This window comes from Meriones unguiculatus, chromosome 1, assembly GCF_030254825.1.
Source record: "Meriones unguiculatus strain TT.TT164.6M chromosome 1, Bangor_MerUng_6.1, whole genome shotgun sequence".
In the NCBI taxonomy this organism is placed as follows: Eukaryota; Metazoa; Chordata; class Mammalia; order Rodentia; family Muridae; genus Meriones; species Meriones unguiculatus.
Genome location: NC_083349.1, coordinates 146,406,095 through 146,428,938, shown reverse-complemented (window position 1 = coordinate 146,428,938; position 22,844 = coordinate 146,406,095). Strand labels below are relative to the sequence as shown.

Below are 22,844 nucleotides of genomic sequence, written 5' to 3'. Positions count from 1 at the left end.
ATTATCCCTGACATCAAGAAATTAGGCATTATCACACACAGTCTTCATTTTGCATGTACTCAAAATTACAAAATACATTTTGCTTATTTTTATGTTCTTACAACCCCAAAGTACCTGAAATATATTCTGCAAATTAGTATTTGATTAATTAACATCAAGCTACCTCAAACATAACCCATTATTCAAAATAATTATTTTAAGATTAAGTGCTGAAAACTTCATGATATTTGTGCACATTAATCTAGAAAAACAAGTCAACTTACAAAACCAAAATTCTGCCAAAAGGCTTAATATCATCAACCACAGACTATATGTGTCTTTATCTGTAAGGAAATCAAAGACGTGAAGGGACTGATTTGTCTTAATCAATAGTAGAAAAGGATAAAATTTAGCCTATAAAACCCCAAGCTAAAGTGTTGAGTAATTCAAATGTCATATCCAGAACAATTTTACAGAATATACCTTACAGTAAGACACAGGACTGTATACATAAGTATAACAGTGCTTCCTCTGCTGAGAATTTGCTATTTAGCTCTATATCCCAATTTTAATTGGATTATTTGGTTTGTTGGTGTCTAATTTCTTGAGTTATTTATATATTCTGGATAGTAACTCTCTGTCAAATGTAGTGTTGGTGAGGATCTTTTCCCAGTCTGTAGGCTGTCGTTTTGTTCTGATGACAATGTCCTTTGCTTTACAAAAACTTTTCATTTTCATGGGGTCCCATTTATTAATTATTGATCTTAGAGCCTGACCTTTTGGAGTTCTGTTCAGGAAGTTATTTCCTGTGCCAATGAGTTCAAGGCTCTTCCCTGATTTTTCTTCCAACAGATTTGGTGTGTCTGGTTTTACATTAAGGTTGTTGATCCACATGGACTTTACTTCTGTGCAGGGTGATATGTATGGATCTATTTGTATTTTTTCTACATGTAGACATGCAGTTAGACCAGCAACGTTTGTTGAAGATGCTGTCTTTTTTCCATTGTATGGTTTTGGCATCTTTGTCAAAAATCAGGTGTCCATAGATATATGGATTTATTTCTGGGTCTTTGATTCTATTCCATTGATCTACCAGTTGGTTTCTATATACCAGTACCATGAAGTTTTTATTACTGCTGCTCTATAATATAGCTAGAGCTAAACAGAGAATTCTCAATGGAGTAATATTAAATGGCAGAGAAACACATAAAGAAATGCTCAACATCCTTAGTCATCAGGGAAATGCAAATCAAAATGACTGTAAGATTCCATCTTACAAGAATCAAAATGACTAAAATCAAAAATTCAAGAGACAGTACATGCTGGAGAGGATTTGGAGAAAGAGGAACCTTCCTCCATTGCTGGTAGGAGTGCAAACTTGTACAACCACTTCGGAAATCAATCTGATGCTTTCTCAGAAAATTGGGAATAGCACTACCTCAAGATTCAGTTATACATTTCTGGGCATATACCCAAAAGATGTTCTAACATTCAACAAGAACATTTGCTCAGCTATGTTCATAACAGCTTTATTCATAATAGCCAGAATCTGGAAACAACCTAGATGTTCCTCAATGAAAGAATGGATTCAGAAATTGTGGCACATTTACACAACAGAATACTACTCAGCCACTAAAAACAAGGAAATCATGAAATTTGCAGACAGATCGATGGAACTAGGATAGATCATCTTCAGTGAGGTAGCCCAATACTCACTTATAAGGTGATATTAGACATATAATATAGGATAACCATACTGAAGTCTACAGAACTAAAAAAGCTAAACAATGAAGAGCACCTTAGGAAGGATGCTTGAATCTCATTCAGAATGGCAAACAGGATAGACACCAGAAGCAGTAGAAGAGAGGGAACAGGATGTGGGCTTCTATACAGGTCCTCTGAAAGACTCCACCCAACAGGGCATGGAAGCAGATACAGTCAAACTTTGGGAAGAGGGCAGGGTGTACTATGGAAGCACAGTGGGAAGTAGAAGACCCAGAGAGGACAGGAGCCCCTCCAAGGAGACCAACAAAGCTAAAAAGTCTGAGCCCAGGGGTCCTGCAGAGACCGGTGCATCAACCAAGGAACATGTACAGAGAGGAAATAGACCCACTGCTCAGATACAGCCAACAGGCAGCTCAGTTTCCATGTGGGTCCCCGAGTAATGGGAGCAGGGACTGAACTTTGCTGCCTGCTCTTTGATCACTTCCTCTAGGAGATGTTGCCTTCACAGGCCACAGAGGAAGAGAATCCAGGCAATCCAGATGAGAGTTAATAAGATAGGGTCAGATGGCAGGGAAGAGGACTCCCCTTTTCGGTGGACTAGGGGAAAAGGATAGGAGGGAAGAGGGAGGGAAGGTGAGACCTGGAAGAAATGTGGAAGGGGGCTATAATCAGTATATAAGTTGAATAAATTGCAAAAAATAAAAATAAAAAGTGTTTCCAATGAACTTTGTTCTATGAAGTCTAGTTGCAAGAAATACACTATATACATTGACAACTTTTGATGTATAAGCAGAATTTCACTGTTAGCTTAGCAATGTTTTAACTGTCTTTTCATCTAAGCTAAGGATCTTTTCTTTTCCTCATCATATCTAAAGGTCATCATCATATTTTATATGAGACCCAGTTTTTCTAAGAAGAAATATTTAATATAGGTATTATTTAAAGTAACTTTAATCAAATAATCTTATGACCCAGGAGTGATGTTTTCTCTTTCACAGTGGAAAACACAAGCTTCTATGCTTACACGTGCATGTAACATTGAACAATAACAGACGTCTCAAAAAAATTCTAAGAGCACAAGTTTAAGATCATCATTTGGCCATTCTTATGACTACTGTTGGCAATTTCTAAGCAAACCTTAAATAAGAAGGTAACAGTAGAGCCAGGAAATTCAGCTCTAACTACATGCTGCAGACAAACAAAATTAGATCTTGACGTACTTTAAAATGGACATGTGTCCATTGGTGTCCAACATTTATTTACACATTAGAAAAATATTCACAAATGTTCAGATTTAAAGATTGTATATGACATGCAAAATCCCCATGCCTGTGAATATTTAATTTCATTTGATAATAGACAACAAGGGAAGCAGGCAAGTATTTGGGGGTTGGTTCCTAACAACCATCTCTTGCCCTGTTTCATCCGCCAACATTACTTGCTGAGCCTGCGGCTGCTGAATTGCTTCACCTTCATTTAGAGACAGTTAATGCTAGATAGATTTTTTTTTAAAATATAGAGAGAAAAGTAGTTAAAGAGCAATACTGAAAGAATAGTTATTAATTCTATACATCTATGAGGAAATAGTTGATTATGTAAAAAGTCGTGTTTGAAATATACATTTGTTTCAAAACTATGGATGGTAATTCTATTGAACAAATTCTGGAATAAATTATTTTCCTGTTGAGACTATAGTTAAATTGTTTAGAAAAAAACAATTAAATATTCTTGTATAGCATTGGATGCGATAGGTCTGTCTGTTGGTCTTTTTAACATCTGACATGGTTGCTTTATATAATCAAACAATGCATAATTTATTTTACTTTAGAAAGAATGCTTAAATTTCTCATATTATTTGCTGAGAGATGCATACTTAAATATATCTTATTTTCAAAATTCTGTATTCTAATATAAGGCTTGATTTTCTTGGTTCTGTAGAATCTTGACTATTCTAAGAAATATAAAAGTTGTTAGACAAAAATTTGATTTTAGCGTGAAAGTGAACTGTGCATACTTTAGCTTTTAATGCTTAAAAGGTTGGAATTAGGGTGATTACACTAAGTCATATTCAGTTATGACTTTTAAAGCCTGAATCCATTTCTATTTTCATCACAGACACACACAGCTACAGTCATAAAAACTTACTAGTAATAGTATTAGATAATAATAATAAGGGTTTGACATTTATAGAGAATAAAAACGCAATTTACTTTGCCTTCATTCAGTTATGTAAAATCTTGATCATTGATAAACCAGAAATTATATTCATCATAAAAACTATGACTATGTTTCCTAAGAACTTAAACGCAGTCTTACAAATACAACTAAGCAAAGAATATAAGGGGTGCGGTTCATTATTCTGGTTTTGTGTCTTCCATCTTATTGTGCAGCTCAAATGTTTGAAAATTGTTCTTGGAACTTGAAAATAAGCAAAACAATGTTTCCCAGAATGTAAATAATTCAGCCATCTGATGATCTTTTCTAATATCTGCCTCTAGTTCTAATATATCTTGTAGAAAGAAAAGAAATGCATTAACATCTGCTTTATACATGAAGTAACTATGACAGGTGCCTTTTAAACACTTCTGCCTTAATCACAGTGAAGAAGAAATTGTCTTCTAGGGCTTTATCCAGGATGATTCACTGAGGCACAGTTACAAATAAGAAGAAGCCTTGAGACACTGGTGCAGAAATCACACTGCCCTCAGTTGTGTGTGTTTGTGCTTTTTAAATTGGCAGCTGAAAGTCGGTTTACTTTAAGAAGTGGCTTCTTAGCTGGAATCCGCTTTTTCATAATCCCTTAAGACTCACTACTGTCTCTTTGCAGTTTAAGTATTCTTACAGCATCACTTCCTCTGCAATAAAAGGACAACAGTGGAAATCTCCTCAGCAGGCCACCAAGAAAGAAGCACTTAGGCTCCTATTTTCTTTTCAAATGATGGAGAGGAATAAGCATTAACTGACTTTAAATCCAGCTTCCTTATTTATATGTAGGAGATTAAGTTAGTTGTATCATTTTATCAAATATTATCTTTTAAAGATAAACACAGGTAACCTGTAAGCAAGTTAATGAATAAAAAAAATGACTATTACACACCTAGTAGGAATTACAAACACAGTAGGAATGCAATAATTGTCCCTTTTCTCACTTCCCGAGCTAACTAAGTACCTTAATATTTCTCCCTCATGCTCATGACTCTAGAGACTTGGGGTTAAAGAAAAATGGAGCAAGTGATTCCACTGAAAGCCTGTAAGCTCTGAATTCCAGTTTTCTTTCCTAGAAACTGGCCTTCCAATTTAAATCACCTTATTCATGCATGCATTGACCAAGCCCAGTGTCTTCATGCATCTCAGATGCCTTTCATGCCTGGCTTCCTCTGTGCCCGCATTGTTTCAGTTATTCATTTCGCATGTATTGATCATCAGCTCTGGACACTGAGGTCAAGAGAACCACGACTAAAACAGACATAGTTATATCTAGTAACACAGACATTAGACATGTCAAGCAATTCTGCATCCAAAATAAGCGGTGACACTTTCCCACAAGTGTCGCGTGCATTAGAAAACAGTTTCTACAATATGCTCAGACATCTGCCCAAATATTATTCTACTCCGTCTTTAATTAAAGTCGTCCACTTTCAACATGCATTAAATAATTTTAGAAAGACAACTGTGTCCTTTCTAATGAAGAAAAGCTTTCACATATTATTTATGCTTCTGAAGAAGTCTTTTCCTTGCATGAAAAGACTCTTGTGCAATCATGAAATTGAGTCACATAGTGTAAAATATAGTGATAATTAAAAGCTTCCATTAAGAAGTCACTAGACCCCTGTGCCCAGATTTTTTGATTCTGCTGCTCTCCTTGTGGAGTTCCTGTCCTCTCCAAGTCTTACTATTTCCCCCTTCTTTCATAAGATTTCCTGCATTCTGACCAAAGTTTGGTTATGAGTCTCAGCATCTGCTTTGATACACTGCTGGGTAGAGTCTTTCAGAGTCCTTCTGTGGTAAGCTTCTGAGTGAGGATTTATCATCTTACCCAGGGTCTTCCTTCTTGCTTAGCTTCTAATCCAACCAAGGACCATTCATGGCTATAACCTAGATAACCTAGAATCCCTGTTCAGATGTAGCCCATGGCAGTTCAGTATACAAGTGGATTCCCTAGTAAGGGGAACAGGGACTGTCTCTGATATGAACTCAGTGGCTGGCTCTTTGATCACCTCCCCTTGATGGGGGAGCAGCCTTGCCAGGCCACAGAGGAGGAAAATGCAGCCAGTCCTGATGAGATTTGATAAGCTAGGGTCAGATGGAAGGGGAAGAGGACTTCCTCTATCAGTGGACTTGGAGAGGAGCATGGGAGGAAATGAAGAAGGGGGGTGAGACTGGGAGGGAATAAGGAGGGGGGAGACAGCTGGATACAAACACATAAACTGTAATTAATATAAAAAAATAAAAATTTAATTTAAAAAAGTCACTAGAAAGACCAGTAATACATAGGAAACTATGATATAATACCAGCTGTCATCCAAGATTAACATATATGTTTGTGATTGAAGTAAAGCTGTTGCTTTTAAGAACACTCAATGTTTTTTGAAAATTTTATCAACAAGACCAAACTGCACAAGACCAGACTTGTCTGTCTTTTTTGTCTGTGTATTTATACATAAAAGAATATGTGTGCATATTGCCAACATTTACTTTACTTGAGATCATTTTAATTGAGTTTTAATTCATTGTCTTTACATCAATTACATGGAAAGTAATACTAAAAAGAAGAATAAAAATAATAAAAAGTAATAACAAAAAGAAAGTAATAATAAAAAGTTTATCTCTGGTGCTAAAAATATTCAAAGAAATGAAACAAATAAAAAACAAATGTATCACTGTCAAAAAAAGGAAGTCACTAGACACAAAAAGCACACTTTAGAAGCTTGAATTATAAACAGCAAATTATTGGCTGCCTTAGTTTTCTATATCATACTTTGTTTAGCTGTGACTGGAAACTGACTTGAAGCAAGCACATCTGTTTTGATATATATGCATGTTAGAACCTGGTTCCTTTATCTCCTCTCATATTCCTTGCTGCCAAGGACTCCTTGTTGGTGTCTTAATGGTTATATATTAGCAGTATAAAAGAATGATATGATCTTTGCAGCTTCCAAATGACTGCCAAGGAAACCGTCTTTACCCTGAGTGGAATCTTGATGCTCATCTTGAGTGCTTCAGAGAACCTTCTGCACTTTCCTTTAGGGGTCTTAGAAGCAAAATGAACCATGTGTCTCCATCATGACAGACTCAATCTGGAAAGAAATGTGCAAACAAGCCTGTATATTTTTACTGCGCTCTCAGCTAGTTTAATTTAGAACTGAGATGTGCTTTCTGACTAAGATGTCACAAAACTGAAAGGAAAACACAAGCAAGACTGGTCAAGGGCAGGCTCGTGATGGCATCCCTGCTCTTTCATGGCACTGTCCACGCAGCTTCTGGGAAGACATCTGAGAGGCTGAAAGTAATTGTGATACAATTTAAGGGAAATATTTTTGCATAATTTGCATTTCAACTTGTCATTGATGTTGATTAACTCAGTAACTTACTGTACTGTAGCAAAATCACCATTTAGAATCTAAAGGAAAAATAGCACTTACATATTAATAGCCTATGACAATGCCTTAAGGGCATAAATTAATGAATTTTTGACCCAGCATGCTTTTTCTACCATCTGATTGAGAGTTTTTCAAATCTGAACGTGAGGAGCTTGTCATTTGAACATCAAAAAAGAAAATTAAATTAGAGGGAAGACTGCTGCATTGGTTTAGCTTGACTTTGTGAAGTTCTGAAATATTCTGTTAGCATTTTAAGAGAACGTAGATTTACTCACATGGCTTATAAAAGTCTGTTTGGAAAGAAAGATCTGTAACAAGATTTGTAAAGGTAACAGGTAGTACTAGGTAAATACAGAATGAACAGAAGTGGCTCCTGTCCCCTCCAAGTCCTTATATCCCCCTTCTTCCATAAGACTCCCTGCGCTCTGTCCAAAGTTTGTCTGTGAGTCTCTGCATCTGCTTTGGTCCCTTGCTGGATGGAGTCTTTCAGAGGACATCTATGGTAGGCTCCAGTCCTCTTACCTCTCTTCAACTGCTTCCATTGTAATCCTGTTTTCCCTTCTGAATGAGAACTAAGCATCTTCCCTAAGATCCTCCTTGTCATTTAGCTTCTTTCAGACTATAGATTTTAGTATGTTTATCCTATATAATATGACTAATATCCACTTATAAGTGAGTATCTTATAGGTCTGGTATCCACTTATAAGTGAGTATATACCATGCATGTCTCTTTGCTTCTGGGATACCTCACTCGGGTTGATCTTTTCTAGTTCCATCAATTTGCCTGCAAATTTCATGATTCTTTTCTCTGTAGAACTTCATATAGCCCAGGATTCCAGATTGGACAGAAGGAAGACTCCAGGTCTAAGTGTGAGGATGGTAAAGTTATCATAAAAGGAATTGATGTGAAAAGCAGTCTGGGGAAATCCACTGTGTCATAGAAGTTGTGAAAACAACAGACACATAGATCTTCAGACAAAATGATAGATTTGAAGTAGATAGTACGATTGGAGGGTGGGGTATGGGTGTGTGGACATAGACATTATACTATTTTTGTACGTGTTCGGTCCCAAGAAAACTCAATTTCCCCAAATTCTGATGCTTAGACAAAAGCCAGCATTATGCAGGAACTTGTGAAACTGGTTCCTCACTACCAAAACAAAGCATTTGCCTTAGCAGTGGCAAAGGGAGAAATGGCTGCCTTTTGTACCTGCTAGTATAACAAAGTGCAAGCTGGCCTCCAACCTGTCTCCGTATTACAAGTTCTTAGAAGAGTTACACATTTCAGAGTCCATGCTAGCTCTTCTCTGCTTTTCGCACTCCCCGCCTTGCTAAACTTCTGTAGCTCACAGGCTGCTCTTATATAACCCTGGTGTTATAACCTTATAACCTGTTGTTTCAGCTATGTTCCTTCTTGATCCTCTGTCTTGATCCTTATCTTTTGCCGACACTCTCTTTGTCTTTGTCTCTTGCTCTCCCCTCACTCCTCTTTACATCTCTGCTCTCTCCTGGCTTTTCTTTATGGCCAAGTCTACGAGCTGATTATTCCCGTGTACAGGATCCACTATGCTGGGAAAGCATGAAGGCGGGAGACTGGGCCACATTACACCTGCACTGAAAAACCAAAGTGAAAAGGAAGTGAGTCTGGACAATAAGACCTCCAAGCCATTAAGGCTAAGCTTCTATAACCTTCCCTCTGAGGACCAATTGTTCAAACACATAAGCCTCTGGGGAGCATTTCATATCAAACCATAATATATGGTGTTTAAGCCCCAGATCTGATTAAATGACTTCATCTATTTTGAGAAAAAGTGATGACTATAGGATGGATAACATGAAGATATACTAAAGCAGAAGGAACAGCTGTGAATACATACCTAGCAAATGAAGGAAGACCAGGGCTGTGGTGTTAGAGATCATGGTAAGGAAAGCAAAACACATCTAACGTGTTAAAACGCATCAGAAGATTCCACCGAAATAGTTAAAAATGAATGCTTAGTGATGAAGTTAATGAGATCTACATGATGAAAAAAAATCATTAGAGATCGATGAAATGAAAACTATATGAAAAGTCCCCCAAATGAGGACTCTATGAGCAGCTAGTGAGTACGCAGAAGGAACAAAATACAGAAGTTCTTGGCCTTGATAAAGCTGAGCTGTAAACACATTTTTAAAAGGCTCTTCAAAAGGAAAACTTAGCAGAAAGGAGAAAGATGGGAACTATCTGAGAAGAACAGACTGCATTCACTTGATCCACACAGCTGTGGGCATGTCAGACTCAAAACAAGTCTTCTAACTTGCAACATCCTGAGCTAAGACCATGACATTTTACTTTAATAGGATACAAGGCTACAGTTAATCACAAATTATGCCCTAATTTGATTTAGTTTATCATCTGGAATATGCATGTGGGATGAAATTGAGCAACTACCTGATGAGAAGACACATTTAATTCACTCACACCATCAGGTATGAAGTGAATGGATCATCACCGTGTGTTTACATTATGGGCTAATTTACATAATACGTGATCCAAGTTATCCCATTACTGAAGCAAAATATAGAATATGCTCTTAAAATTATGATTGCGTTATTTCATTGGAAACTTCATTTTAATTAGTGTTTACATCTCAAAATATCTATCAGTCTGATTGCATCACCTCTACTCAGTGACTCAATATTAATTATTGTTTGTTATTTCATACAAAAACTAAATTCAGCTTTCTTTTTCTTCATTCAGAACATATTTTATTAAGCTTAGTTTGCTCTATTAAATTATGCGGCATTTCTATATTCTAATACATGCAGTTTGAATACTTATTTGTGTGCTAAGCAACGGTAGACGGCATGAGAGATAACCAGGCAAAATTTTGATTTAGTGTTTCTGAAACCAAATTTATAATAAGTATGAAAATGACTAGGCTATTAAATTTCAACCTATTGAACCAAGCACTGTATTGTCAGGGTTTCACATGAAGATAATAGCATTGAACATTTGACTGACAGCCTATTTTTACACATTGAAGACAGAGTAACCCTCACCTGCCAAGCCAGGGCTCTGAATTAAAGCAGGAGATAATAGGCAAAAGAATGACACTACAGGCAGAAATATGCAAAGGTATGCCAGCGGCAGAGTTCACCCAGAAGCAATGTTAGCAGGCCCATGGTTAGTGTGCTTAGAAAGCAAGAGTGATAGAAGCAGAATGACAGACAGCTATGAACAAACCTGGTTATGGATCATGTGCAAATGAATGAAAGCAGATGTAGGTGATTAACATTAAGAGGTTATTAAATTTGTTGAGGGTCTAGTAAAATTAACTGAAATAGGCTAAACAATATAAATACCAGAACAATGGGAAGCCATAAGGCTTACACTGAAATCGTGTGGAAGGAAGAAGCATTGGCGGGGCTTTCTGCACAGTGCCTTGGTTTAACATTTTTATTTAGTGCTTAACACTTCTTAGAATGGCAGTTGATGTTTTGCATAGATGAAGGCAGGAGTGTGTGTGTGTGTGTGTGTGTGTGTGTGTGTGTGTGTGTGTGTGTGATAGAGGGGAAATAGGAGAAGGGTCTAGCATTGTGCACCCCATTCCAGCTCACCAATGGTTCCCATGCAGCACCACCAATCCCTCTGGTGAGCTCTTAGTGTTCCTGAGGAAATACTGTTCCTACTTTTTCTGAATAATATTTAGAGCCTGCATGTAAGTTCAGTAACAAAATGGAAGCTCGAGTTGAAGTCTTGAATTCTAAAGCTAATCACTGATGAGAAAACTTGTATCGTGGATTATGTAAGTTAGACCATAATATAAAGACATTTATTTTTAGTAGAGTAAAATCAAAGTTATTTGCACCAGAGGCTGGGAATATAGTTCAGCGGTAGAGTACAGGCTTAGCTTGGGTTTAAAATCTGAGTTCAATTGCCAGAACCTAAAAGCAAAATTAAACAAACTAAAAAAGTAAATTGATTCAGGCCTTTAATTAAGTAAAGATTTTTAAGTCAGCCTAAAACTTGTACGAAAACCAGAACACATGAAGAAAATTAGTTATGCCTGGGCTTAACGTTCACATAAATGAATCCAAAGTGTTGGAAGGGTAGCTATGAGGTCAGGCCATGATCCACCACAGGAGTGGCTGTATCCCTGAAGTTATGGAAACTGAACTGCATGGAAACTCAAGGTGCCAATGCTTTCACTCTGACAGCCCCATTCTTGCAAAAGAATTACAACCAGTCACACTGCCAGAACATGCCTTTGAGAATGGCCATTGTGTTCCAGAGATTAATCGTAGTTCCTGAAGAAGTACAAAGTTATAGATGGATGATCTTCCTCACTAGATTTCTTTACAAACTGCTACAGTAGCGATTGAAATGGTATCTACTGTATTACATCTCAATATATTGTATCTTGCCTTAAGATAAACTGATGTATGTTATTTTCTGTAACTCTCAATGTGGTATTTAAAAATGAAATTATTTAAATTATAGCCATGTGTAGAAACTGACATCTTAAAATATACTGCTTTTTTTTTCATGGATCCTCATAGGATAGGTTTATGTACTTTCATTGAATTTTTGATGTATTATATCTTCATCATTTATACCAATGAGATAAAATTTTATATGTTTTGATTATTTAGGAAAATAAGACAAAATGCTTAGTCCTGAATAGTCAGACTAAACAGTGACAATATTAAATTTTAAGCTTATTTACAAGGTCTGAACTATCCTCTCATATCTCCATGCCAATTCTTGAACTTTTCAACTGAAATATAGTCTTTGGTCCTTTATTAAACCTAACTGTTTTCAAAAATATACCATTCATGCCACGTAAAGTCCATCAGCAGTATCTATTTTCTGCTCATTTTTGTACTCCTGCTACAACATGCATATTTTATCCCCAATTTTATGAGCTAAAACAAGCGAAAATAAAAGAAATATCTCTAGATTTTATTAAAGTTTATTTAATTTTATACCACATTTTATAGAATCTCAGAAATTTTACAATACAAATAAAGATGTTAGTGTGTTTTTAACATTTTAAATAAAAAACATCTTTACTTATTAAACCTGGAAAGATAACTTGGTCAGGAGCACTCGCTGCTCTTGCAGAAGACCCAGGTTCAGTTCCCAGCATCCACCTGTAGGCATCTCACAGTTATCTAGCATTAGGGAATCAGAACCCCTCTTCTGGCCTTTGTGAGCATCAGGCACACACACACACAGCACATGCACAATTTCAGGAAAACAGACACACAAGAAAAAAAAAGCATCTTTAAATTGTTCCATTCTTAGTAAATTATTCAGGTTCTCCATTACTCTTGAGTTTCTTAATGAATTTAGTCATTTAAAATAGTAACTTAAAAACCCCTAAAATGTGAAAAGTTTCTAGTACTAAATACTTCTCTGGCTTCTTATATAACCCAAGTTAAAAAAAAAAAAAAAAAAAAAAAAAAAAAGACTACAAGCCATACAAGAATTTACAATGCAGTCATATTTTACTGTATGAACACATACACAGACACTCTCACACACACACACTCACACACACACACACACACACACACGCACACACACACAGGGAGGGGGGCAGAAATTGATGTCTCCCACTGATTGTAATTGTAGTTCTGTGTCTTTTAAAATGTAGATGAGAAAAAGCCACTAAGTTGGTTCCATAAATCAGCTGTGCTGTGGTAAGCAAAACACCTTTGGAAAAGAATATAAAGAGTCTTGGTTCTGTTGCTGTCCTTGTGAAGCTCCCGTCCCCTCCAGGTCTTTCTGTCTCCCTCTTCTTTCATAAGATTCCCTGCACTCTGCCCAAATTTTGGCTATGAGTCTCAGCATCTGCTTTGATGGGCCCAGGGGTTTTTCTGAGACTGATACTCCAACCAAAGGACCATGCATGGATATAACCTAGAACCCCTGCACAGATGTAACCCATGGCAGCTCAGTGTCCAAATGAGTTCCCTAGTAAGGGGAACAGGGGTTGTCTCTGACATGAATTCAGTGGTTGCTTCTTTGACCACCTTCCCCTGGGGAGGGGAAAGTAGCCTTACCAGGCCACAGAGGAAGACAATTCAGCTAGTCCTGATGAGACCTGATAGACGAGGGTCAGATGGAAGGGGAAGAAGACCTCCCTTATCAGTGGACTTGGAGAAGGGCATGGGAGGAGATGAGGGAGGGAGAGTGGGATTGGGAGAGAATGCAGGAAGGGGTTACAGCTGGAATACAGTGAATAAACTGTAATTAATACAAAAAAATTAAAATTAAAAAAAGGAATATAAAGAGTCTCCCTCCAAGACAGGAGATCCAAAAGGAGACCAACAGAGCCAAAAAACTGGGCCCTGGGGGCCCTGCAGAAAATTATACCCCAACCAAGGACCATGCATGGAAAGGACCTAAAACCTGGGCTCAGATGTAGCACATAGACTCGGTCTCCAAGGGGGTTCCCTAGTAAGGGAAGCAGAGACTTTCTCTAGCATGAACTTATGCAGCAGGCTTTCTGATTACCTTCCCCGGGGGGGGGGGGGGTTGTGCAGCCAACCCTGATGAGACCTGATAGGCTAGGGTTAGATAGAAGGGGAGGAGGACCTCCCCTATCAGTGGACTAGGGGAGAGGCATGGGGGGGGAAGAGAGAGGGAGGGTGGGATTGGGAGGGCTTGAGGGAGGGGGTCACAGCCAGGATAAAAATTGAATGAATGATAATAATAAAATAAATATTTTTAAAAAGAGGAGGAAGTCTCCCTCCCTTTATGGCAGTGCCTTGCTCTCCTTGTAAGGACTGTGAGGGTAACAAAGATGTCCTCGTGTCCTCTTTCTCCAGGCTATCCTTTTCAGAGTTTGGGGTGGTTGTTTTAGCATTATAGTTACGCAGTTGCTCCCAGTCCGTGCTCCTGCTTATATGCCCAGAAATGATTTTCCTCTCAAACCCAATTTCTATTTTCAAACATGATTCGAAAAGACTTCAAGGTTGTGACAAAAGATGAAATTGCTATAGAGTAAAGTTAGAAATAAAAAGTTAGCAATTTGTTTATCAAATGGAGTCCAAGAACAGATGAAGCAAGCAAATAGCTCAGGAAGCAGTCAATTGTTTCTTCGATTCCGCCCAAAAAAAAAAAAAAGTCAAAGTATATTATTATAGTTTCCAGGCAAGAGTAAATATAGAGAAAAATTTCTATCTGTCATTCTTAGAAGACTGTGGCATAGAGTTTGAGATGTTTTAAAGGGTTTTATATTACTTATAACAGTCAATTTTCTCTTTGATTTGAACTGGCCTCTTAATGAAGCGTTTTAATTTAAACCAGCTTCCTACAGGGCTTGGCTGTCAGCACAAACTCAGGAACTTACAATTTACCATCCAGTAAATGCAGACTTTTCTTACGTTCTTTATCATCTATTGTTCACATTGATGTGTTTTGTTTTAAATACTCACATACTGTAGATTTAAAAGTGTCCAGTTTTAGAATGGATAGTAGTTAGTGATCGTCTGTCTGTTTTTCTTCCAGTCTGTTCCCAGTATTCTAGAGGAGTGTTCGCCATTTTTGGACTCTATGACAAGAGGTCAGTGCACACCTTGACCTCGTTCTGCAGTGCCCTGCACATCTCCCTCATCACGCCGAGCTTCCCCACTGAAGGGGAGAGCCAGTTTGTGCTGCAGCTGCGGCCTTCGCTGAGAGGTGCACTCCTGAGCCTTCTGGATCACTATGAATGGAATTGTTTTGTCTTCCTGTACGATACAGACAGGGGTGAGTCCTACCCTTCTACATTCAGAGAGCGCTAACCAGTCTGAGATGTTTGTTTCATTTGTGACTTATCAAAAAAGATTTTGATCCTTAATGCTTCTAAAACTAGAGAAGCATTTGGGTATATTATCAGTGTTTTCATTTCCACCCTAGAAGAAGTTTCTAATTTAAGATGGTTCTAGCCTGGCATGATGACTTTCCCCTCTGATCCCAGAACTTGAAAGGCAAAGGCAAAGGCAGAGGCAGGTAAATCTCCATGAGTTTCAGGCCAGCCTAGTCTAAGTAACAAGTTCCAGGCGAGCAAGAGCTATACAGTGAGACCATCTCAAAACAAGTAGCTTCTTATTTCTGAGCAAACTGACTCTGCGATTATGTTAAAATTGGGCCATGGGGTGAGTGGGCGGGAGAACTAAGGTGCTTTTTTTCTCTAGCAGTGGCAGCTATCCCAGAACACTCTGATTTCTGGTCCACCAAACTGTGTGCAAACACATCAACTGAAGAACCCTATCGCTAATTCTCCAGCAGATTCCCGTGGGGTGTTCACTAGATCCATCAGCCCCACGGCCGTGTATCTAAACAACACCTCAGATCTCAAGGGTGAAACTCAATCCCCTGGGATAGCAACCTGTCTCAAATGCTGCCCACAACCTGGAGGTTTTTATCTGTGTGTCTAACCAGCCAGCTTTGACTACGTATATATCATGCCATACATCAAGGTTCTGGTGACTGCCCAGCGTTGCCTGATTAACTAACAAGATCAAATCACGGATCTCAAAATCACTTTGCTTATATCTTACATACTGTAGCATTATATAATTGTTCCGAAGAGAGATATGTTTGGCACAGTATAGAGGGGAAATTTTTTCCTTTGGCTTCTTTTGGCATGCCTTCTTTGGCCAGTTTCATTTCTGGTTAGTATATTTGCAGAAATGTTTTCAGCCTCGTTGCATAACATATTTTCAGAAATCTAGCAAATGATATTGTGGATGGTATTGTATGCATGTGTCCCATCAGAAAACAAAGTTGGTGTTAGAGGTAATGACGGGATGCACAAAAGAATTTGTGTAGGTAAGGATTGTGTCATGTTGTCCTTATGTCTACTTTAAGGGCTTACTATGTATGTGTTTTTACTTTTAAAACATGCATAAAAACATTAAATGCTAATTTAAATATAATGTGGGAGGAAGGTATAACAGTTGACAGTTAACGCTAAGGAAATTAACATATTACTATCAACTCAGATCAAAGTGGAAGTATGGGTAGCAGCTTCTTTGAAACGTCTTCTAAAGAGAGTTTAAAGGGTATAAGAAAAGATGTCTTGAAAGGGGGACATGGAACTTTCAGTGTCTACAGTACATATATCGGTACCAGCCTCTTCTTAATCAGCTCAGTCTTTAGTTACTACTTGCTGCTCTTGCTAACATTCTGATATCCACTTATTCTTCGCAATCCTTTTCAGACAGGACGAGAACGGCATAGGTCAAGGATAGCAACCCAATAAAGTGACCCTGATCTAATCCAGAGAGGAATGATCAATGTCTGTAATGTCTCTTCTTTGTCTTCTCCAAATATAGTTGCTAATTACCACATTTGCCAACATTTTACTGAGGCTGTCCTCCTCAACTCCCCAACACCATTTTATAAATAAAATTAGGAACAGTGATAAAACTAAGAAAATTGACAAGTGAAGTCAAACGAATTAAGAATCTTTCAGAGTCTCTGTAAGCATATTATAAGTAAAGATAAATAATTCATCTTTAATGCTTCACTGAAGTATACCCTAAACCAGGAAAAGAAAACTTTCCTCACAACTCGTAAAGCCAACACAAACTCTTCTGAAGTCTGAAATTTTCTTTTAGTGAATCTCCCATGCAAACACTCGAGCAATTATCTCTGTTATAATGAACTTACCTGAACTGACCATCTATTTTTATATTAATCCAAACACATTTACTTATACACATTAAGTACATCTATGGCTAGACTAAAAGGTCAAATACATATATGATGCCAGTTGACAAGTCTGAGGATAATCCATTCCAGTGGGAGGAAGATAATCTTAAGTATAACTTCACCTTCCTGCTTGACTGAGGACAGCGAGGTAGCTGAGAAAGATGAGGGTGTGAGAACAGCCACAGCGAGTCTCTTAACTGAGGTAGGAACGGCAGGCGGAAATGGGCAAGGAGCTTTGTTTTTTCATAGCAGTATTACATGCTGTGATGTGCACTTCCACATGCTGGTATCTCCTTGGGATAAGAAAAGAGAACAATGGGTTGAGAGTGAATAGAATAAAGCCACATCAGTGAGCTTCCCTACTATGGACAAGGAGATTCATGCTTTTTGCTACATTCTACTGCTTATGATTAAGACTGGAGGAGATACATTGAGGAAGAAGGGAGTAAGAAGATAGGAAGAAGGACCATGCAATGCCATCTTCTGAACTAGATGTAGTATTGCAATCATGAACTCAGCAATCAGAGATGCTTGCACTGTATCTGCCAAGAATGAGTGCATCAACAGTCAGGCCTGGACAGACGGTAGAGAGAGCCCTGCCTCCACTGATAAAGTATTAGCTACTGATGGATTCAGTGAATAACTAAATTATTGCCTTGAATTATGTACCTATTGATAACCCCACAGGGCTGTAATGGACACTTCCAAATAAATAATCACACAGATACACCTGCCTAAACCAAACAGGTCAGAAAACAAAGCCAAAGTCATGAGCTTTGAAAAGGGATGGGAGGGGATAAGGAGGTCTGACTGAGATAAAGAGGGATTTAAGCAGAATGTAATCAGAACACATCATATACCTGTATTAAATTATCAAACAATAAAATTAATGAACTAGTGCAATGAAAATAACTGGCAGGTTTGAAGTTAGGTCTTGAAAGTTAACCTGAATGAGTGCTATAATCTAGCAAGCTCTGTCAAAGAAGGGTATTGTGCAAAGAACAATGCACAAAAGCAAGAATGGTTACAGAAAAAAAGAAAACAGAGCAAACAGCAAAATAAGTTGTCAGTGGAGAGAAAGTCCTGACGAATGAATAGATGCCTTCAGGGAATTTTTGGTTCAGGCAGCCTTCTAAACATTTGCTGGCTTAGTGTGGCCTAAATGAGGGAAAGGGGGCAGTACATATCATTCCCTATGAATGGCTCTGCTGTGTCAGGCTAGCTGGCATGTGCCTTAGTCACTATTCTATTGCTGTGAAGAGCCACCATGACCAAGGCAACTCTTATAAAAGAAAGCATTTAACTGGAGGTTGACTTACATTTTCAGAAGCTTAGTCCATTATTACCATCATAACTGGGAGCACGGCAACACACAGGGCACTGGAGAAGTAGCTAAAACATTCCCATCCCGATCCACAGGCAGGCAGAGGGAGAGAGACAGACTGGCATGGCCCCCAGAGATGATACACTTCCTCTGATAAGAGCACACCTATTCCAATATGGCCACACCTAGATGACAGGGAGAGTGGGGGGAGGAGAGATACCCATTGTTTACTGAAAGCTCACCTGGGTGGCTGTTCTTTTCCTGTTACTTTTGAACTGTCAGGATTCAGTCACTTAACAGGAAATAACAGCAGACAGATCTGACTAAGGCCTTTGAAGCTCTTCACTGGGAAAGTTCGTGTTACCATGGCCCCTGGATATTCAAAATCACAAAAAGCAACTGCAAAGTGAGTGCAGAGAAATCTCAAGCCTGATTTCTCCCATGTTGATTACATTATAGTGCGTGTGTGTGTGTGTGTGTGTGTGTGTGTGTGTGTAATTTGTGTGAAGAATTTTTCATCTTTTTTCCACAATTTATTTATGACGTGTCCATATGAAGCCCCATCCCTCAACTCCTCCCAGTCCTACTCTCCCTCTTTCTTCCCTCCTATCCCCTTCTCCTAGTCCACTGAAAGAGGGAGTTCTCCTCCTCTGCCATCTGCCCATACCTTATCAAGTCTCATCAGAACTGCCTGGATCATCTTTCTCTGTGGGCTGGCAAGACCTCATCGCCAGGGGCAAGTGATCAAAGAGCAGGCAACCAAGTTCATGACAAAGGTAGCCCCTGCTCCCTTTACTCAAGAACCCACCTAAAGACTGAGCTGCCAATCAGCTACATCTGAGCAAGAAGACCAAGTCCTCTTCATGCATGGCCTTTGGTTGGTGCATCAGTCTCTACAGGACGCTCTGGGCTCAGATTTTTTAGCTTTGTTGGTCTCTTTGTGGGGCTCCAGTCCCCTCTGTGTCCTTCTATCCCTTCTTCTTCCAAAGGACTCCCTGCACTCTGCCCAAAGTTAGCTGTGAGTCTCAGCATCTGCTTTGATCTCCTGTTGAATGGAGCCTTTCAGAGGACACTGTTTCTCTTCCACCACTTCTGGTGTCTATCCTGTTTGCCATTCTGAATGAGATTTAAGCATCTTCCCTAGGGTCCTCCTTGTCGTTTAGCTTCTTTAGGTCTGTAGATTTTTAGAATTGGCTATCCTATATTATATGACTAATATCCGCTTATAAATGAATGTGTATAATACGTGTCTTTCTGGTTCTGGTTTACCTCACTCATGATGATCTTTCCCAGTTCCATCCATTTGCTTGCAAATTTCATGATTTCTTTGTTTTTAATAGCTGAGTAGTATTCCATTGTGTAAATGTCACACATTTTCTGTATCCATTCCTCAGTTAAGGAACATCTAGGTTGTTTCCAGATTCTGGCTATAACAAATAAAGCTTCTATGAATATAGTTGAGCAAATATACTTATTGAATGGTGGGACATCTTTTGGGTATATGTCCAGGAGTGGTATGGCTGGATCCTGAGGTAGCGCTATTCCCAATTTTTTGAGAAAGTGACAGATTGATTTCCAAAGTAGTTGTATAAGTTTTCACTCTCACCAGCAGTGGAGGAGGGTTCCCCTTTCTCCACATCCTCTCCAGCATGTGTTGTCACTTGAGTTTTTAATCTTAGTCATTCTGACAGGTGTAAGGTGAAATCTCAGGGTTGTTTTAATTTGCATTTCTCTGATGACTAAGGATGGTGAGCATTTCTTTAAGTGTTTCTCTGCCTTTCAATATTCCTCCACTGAGAATTCTCTGCTTAGCTCTGTACTTCTTATTTTAGTTGGATTATTTGATTTGTTGGTGTCTAATTTCTTGAGTTCTTTATGTATTCTGGATATTTGCCCTCTATTGGATATAGGATTGGTGAAGATCTTTTCCCAGTCTGTTGTTTTGTTCTCAGTCTGTTGTTTTGTTCTGTTGACAGTGTCCTTTGCTTTCCATTTATTGATTGTAGATCTTAGAGCCTGTGCTGTTGGTGTTCTGTTCAAGAAGTTGTCTCCTGTGCCAGTGACTTTGAGGTTCTTCTCCACTTTTTCTTCCAACTAATTTAATGTGTCTGGTTTTATGTTGAGGTCTTTGATCCACTGGACTTTAAATTTTGCAGGGTGATAAATATGGGTCTATTTGCATTTTTCTACATGTGGACATCCAGTTAGACCAGGACCATTTGTTGACAACACTATCTTTTTTCCATTGTATGGTTTTGACTTCTTTGTCAAAAGTCAAGTATCAGTAGATGTGTGGATTTATTTCTAGGTCTTCGATTCGATTCCATTGATCCACCAGTCTGTTTCTATTCCAGTACCATGCCGTTTTTATTATTGTTGCTCTATAGTACAGCTTGAGATGAGGGATGGAGACACCTCCAGAAGATCATTTATTGTACAGAGTTGTTTTAGCGATTCTGGGTTTTTTGTTTTTCCATGTGAAGTATAGAATTGTTCTTTCAAGGTCTGTAAATAATTGTGTTGGTAATCTGATAGGAACTGCATTGAATATGTAGATTGCTTTTGATAAGATGACTATTTTTACTATGTTCCCATGAGCATGCAAAATCTTTCCATCTTCTGATATCTTCTTCAGTTTCTTTCTTCAGAGACTTAAAGTTTTTTTCATGCAAGTCTCTTACTTGCTAGGTTAGAGTTATACCAAGATACTTTATGTTTTTTGTGTTTATTGTGAATAGTGTTGTTTCCCCAATTTCTTTCTGTTAGAGCTCTAAACTTACTTCAAAATTGAATTATTCAAATATGTCTAAGAACATGTTAGATTGATAGACTATGGTTATAAAGTTTAGCATTCTTTTATCTAGAAAGGGCAAACCAACCACTTAGGCTTTCTTAACAATTTCATATAATGAATGACCCATGGTCTTCTAAAGCAATGGGTCTCCAAATAACTCATAATTTCCTGAGAAGTCTTTCATTAAAAAAAAAAGAGGAAAATGAACAAACAAGTGTTTTAGGTAGTTCTAAATGAGGATTGGAAAAACTGGGGAAAAGATTTTCCTTATGAAGCTCTGGTTGAAAACACTGTCTAAAGATCAATTAAAATATAGTGGTAACCCTATGTCAGAAGTAGGGCTTCAATTAACAATGTGCCCTAGGCATTATTCACTATGATATAAAAGGACTAAAGAAAGCAAAATCTTACCATGCATGCAAAGAAAAAAAACAGTTGCTGGATGTAAAATACAAACTCTTTAGATGACGGCTTAGAACACCTGCCAGTCTTTTGCATTCGTAAGTTAAAAGGTTTAATCCTGTAGCCAAGATATTTCCAGTACAAGATGATCTAAGGGCACAATGTTAAGTACCTGATTTCAAATTCAAGCTTTACAAGTTGACCCTGAACAAGTGCTGAAATATTACTGGTTTTGAGTTCATTTTTGTACTGAAAAAAATAAAATTAAATTAAGAAACACATCTACTGGGTCATTCATTATGAGTTATAAACAAAATGCTTGTAAAGGGAATACAATATTAGAGATATAATTCCTTTATTATTATCATCATTATTACCAGCACAGTGGCCCTATCATATTTTGAGTTAAATCCCCAAACAGTTATTATTTTAATGTTCTTACTCATGAGTAAAATGTATTCAGTTGATAGCTTATACTATGCAAAAAGGCTATGCCATTAACTATTGCATTAGTTGATAAAAGTAACCTGTAATGAACTGAAAATTCTCTAATTGTAAGAATAAAAGGTATATTATTCATGTGCAAACATACACATGCTCTGTTTTCATTTGAAAAATCTTAACATTTGACCCCAAATTGATGGATTCTTGTTTAGAGCCAGAGAAAAACTCTTATTTGGGATAATTTGTCTCTAACTCGTAGGCAACTCTAGATTTATTCTGGCCCATCACCCTAGCAACCTTTCTATCAAACACTACTCATTCTTTTTTCGGGAGCTCTCGCCAACACGTTCTGATTGTTCTTCAGAACATGTCTCAACTGCACACCGCATCCTCACAACGTATGAAAGAGCAAACAAAATGCTCAAGGAACATCTGAAATTAACGTAAGAGCAGCCATGTCCAATTCATTGCAGGGACTGTGTGTCAGAATTTGTGGATGAATCACTGATCATTAAAGTAAAGGCAGCTGAATGAATAAATACAGTATTTATTTAATTTTTTAATTTTATTTTATTTTATTAATTACACTTTATTCACTTTGTATCCCCCCATAACCCCCTCCCTCCTCCCCTCCCGATCCCACCCTCCCTCCCCCTTCTTCATGCATGCCCCTCCCCAAGTCCACTGATAGGGGAGGTCCTCCTCTCCTTCCTTCTGATCTTAGTCTATCAGATCACATCAGGAGTCGTCTCTGTGGCCTGGTAAGGCTGCTCGCCCCTCAGGGAGAGGTGATCAAAGAGCAGGCCAATCAGATTATGTCAGAGGCAGACCCTCTTCCCATTACTAGGTAACCCACTTGGACACTGAACTGCCATGGGCTACATC

The 22,844-nt window shown here is 38.2% G+C and overlaps 1 protein-coding gene across 8 annotated transcripts in view; it reads left to right on the top strand.

Annotated features, from left to right (window-relative positions):
- Nucleotides 1-22,844, top strand: part of Gria4 (glutamate ionotropic receptor AMPA type subunit 4) — a 394,435-nt gene that overhangs the window by 119,169 nt on the left and 252,422 nt on the right. For all 8 annotated transcript variants that reach the window (XM_060368985.1, XM_060368979.1, XM_021644133.2 and 5 more), the window contains exon 4: nt 14,806-15,045. In XM_060368985.1, coding sequence (XP_060224968.1) covers nt 14,806-15,045 — 240 coding nt within the window. The remainder of the gene's footprint in view (nt 1-14,805; nt 15,046-22,844) is intronic.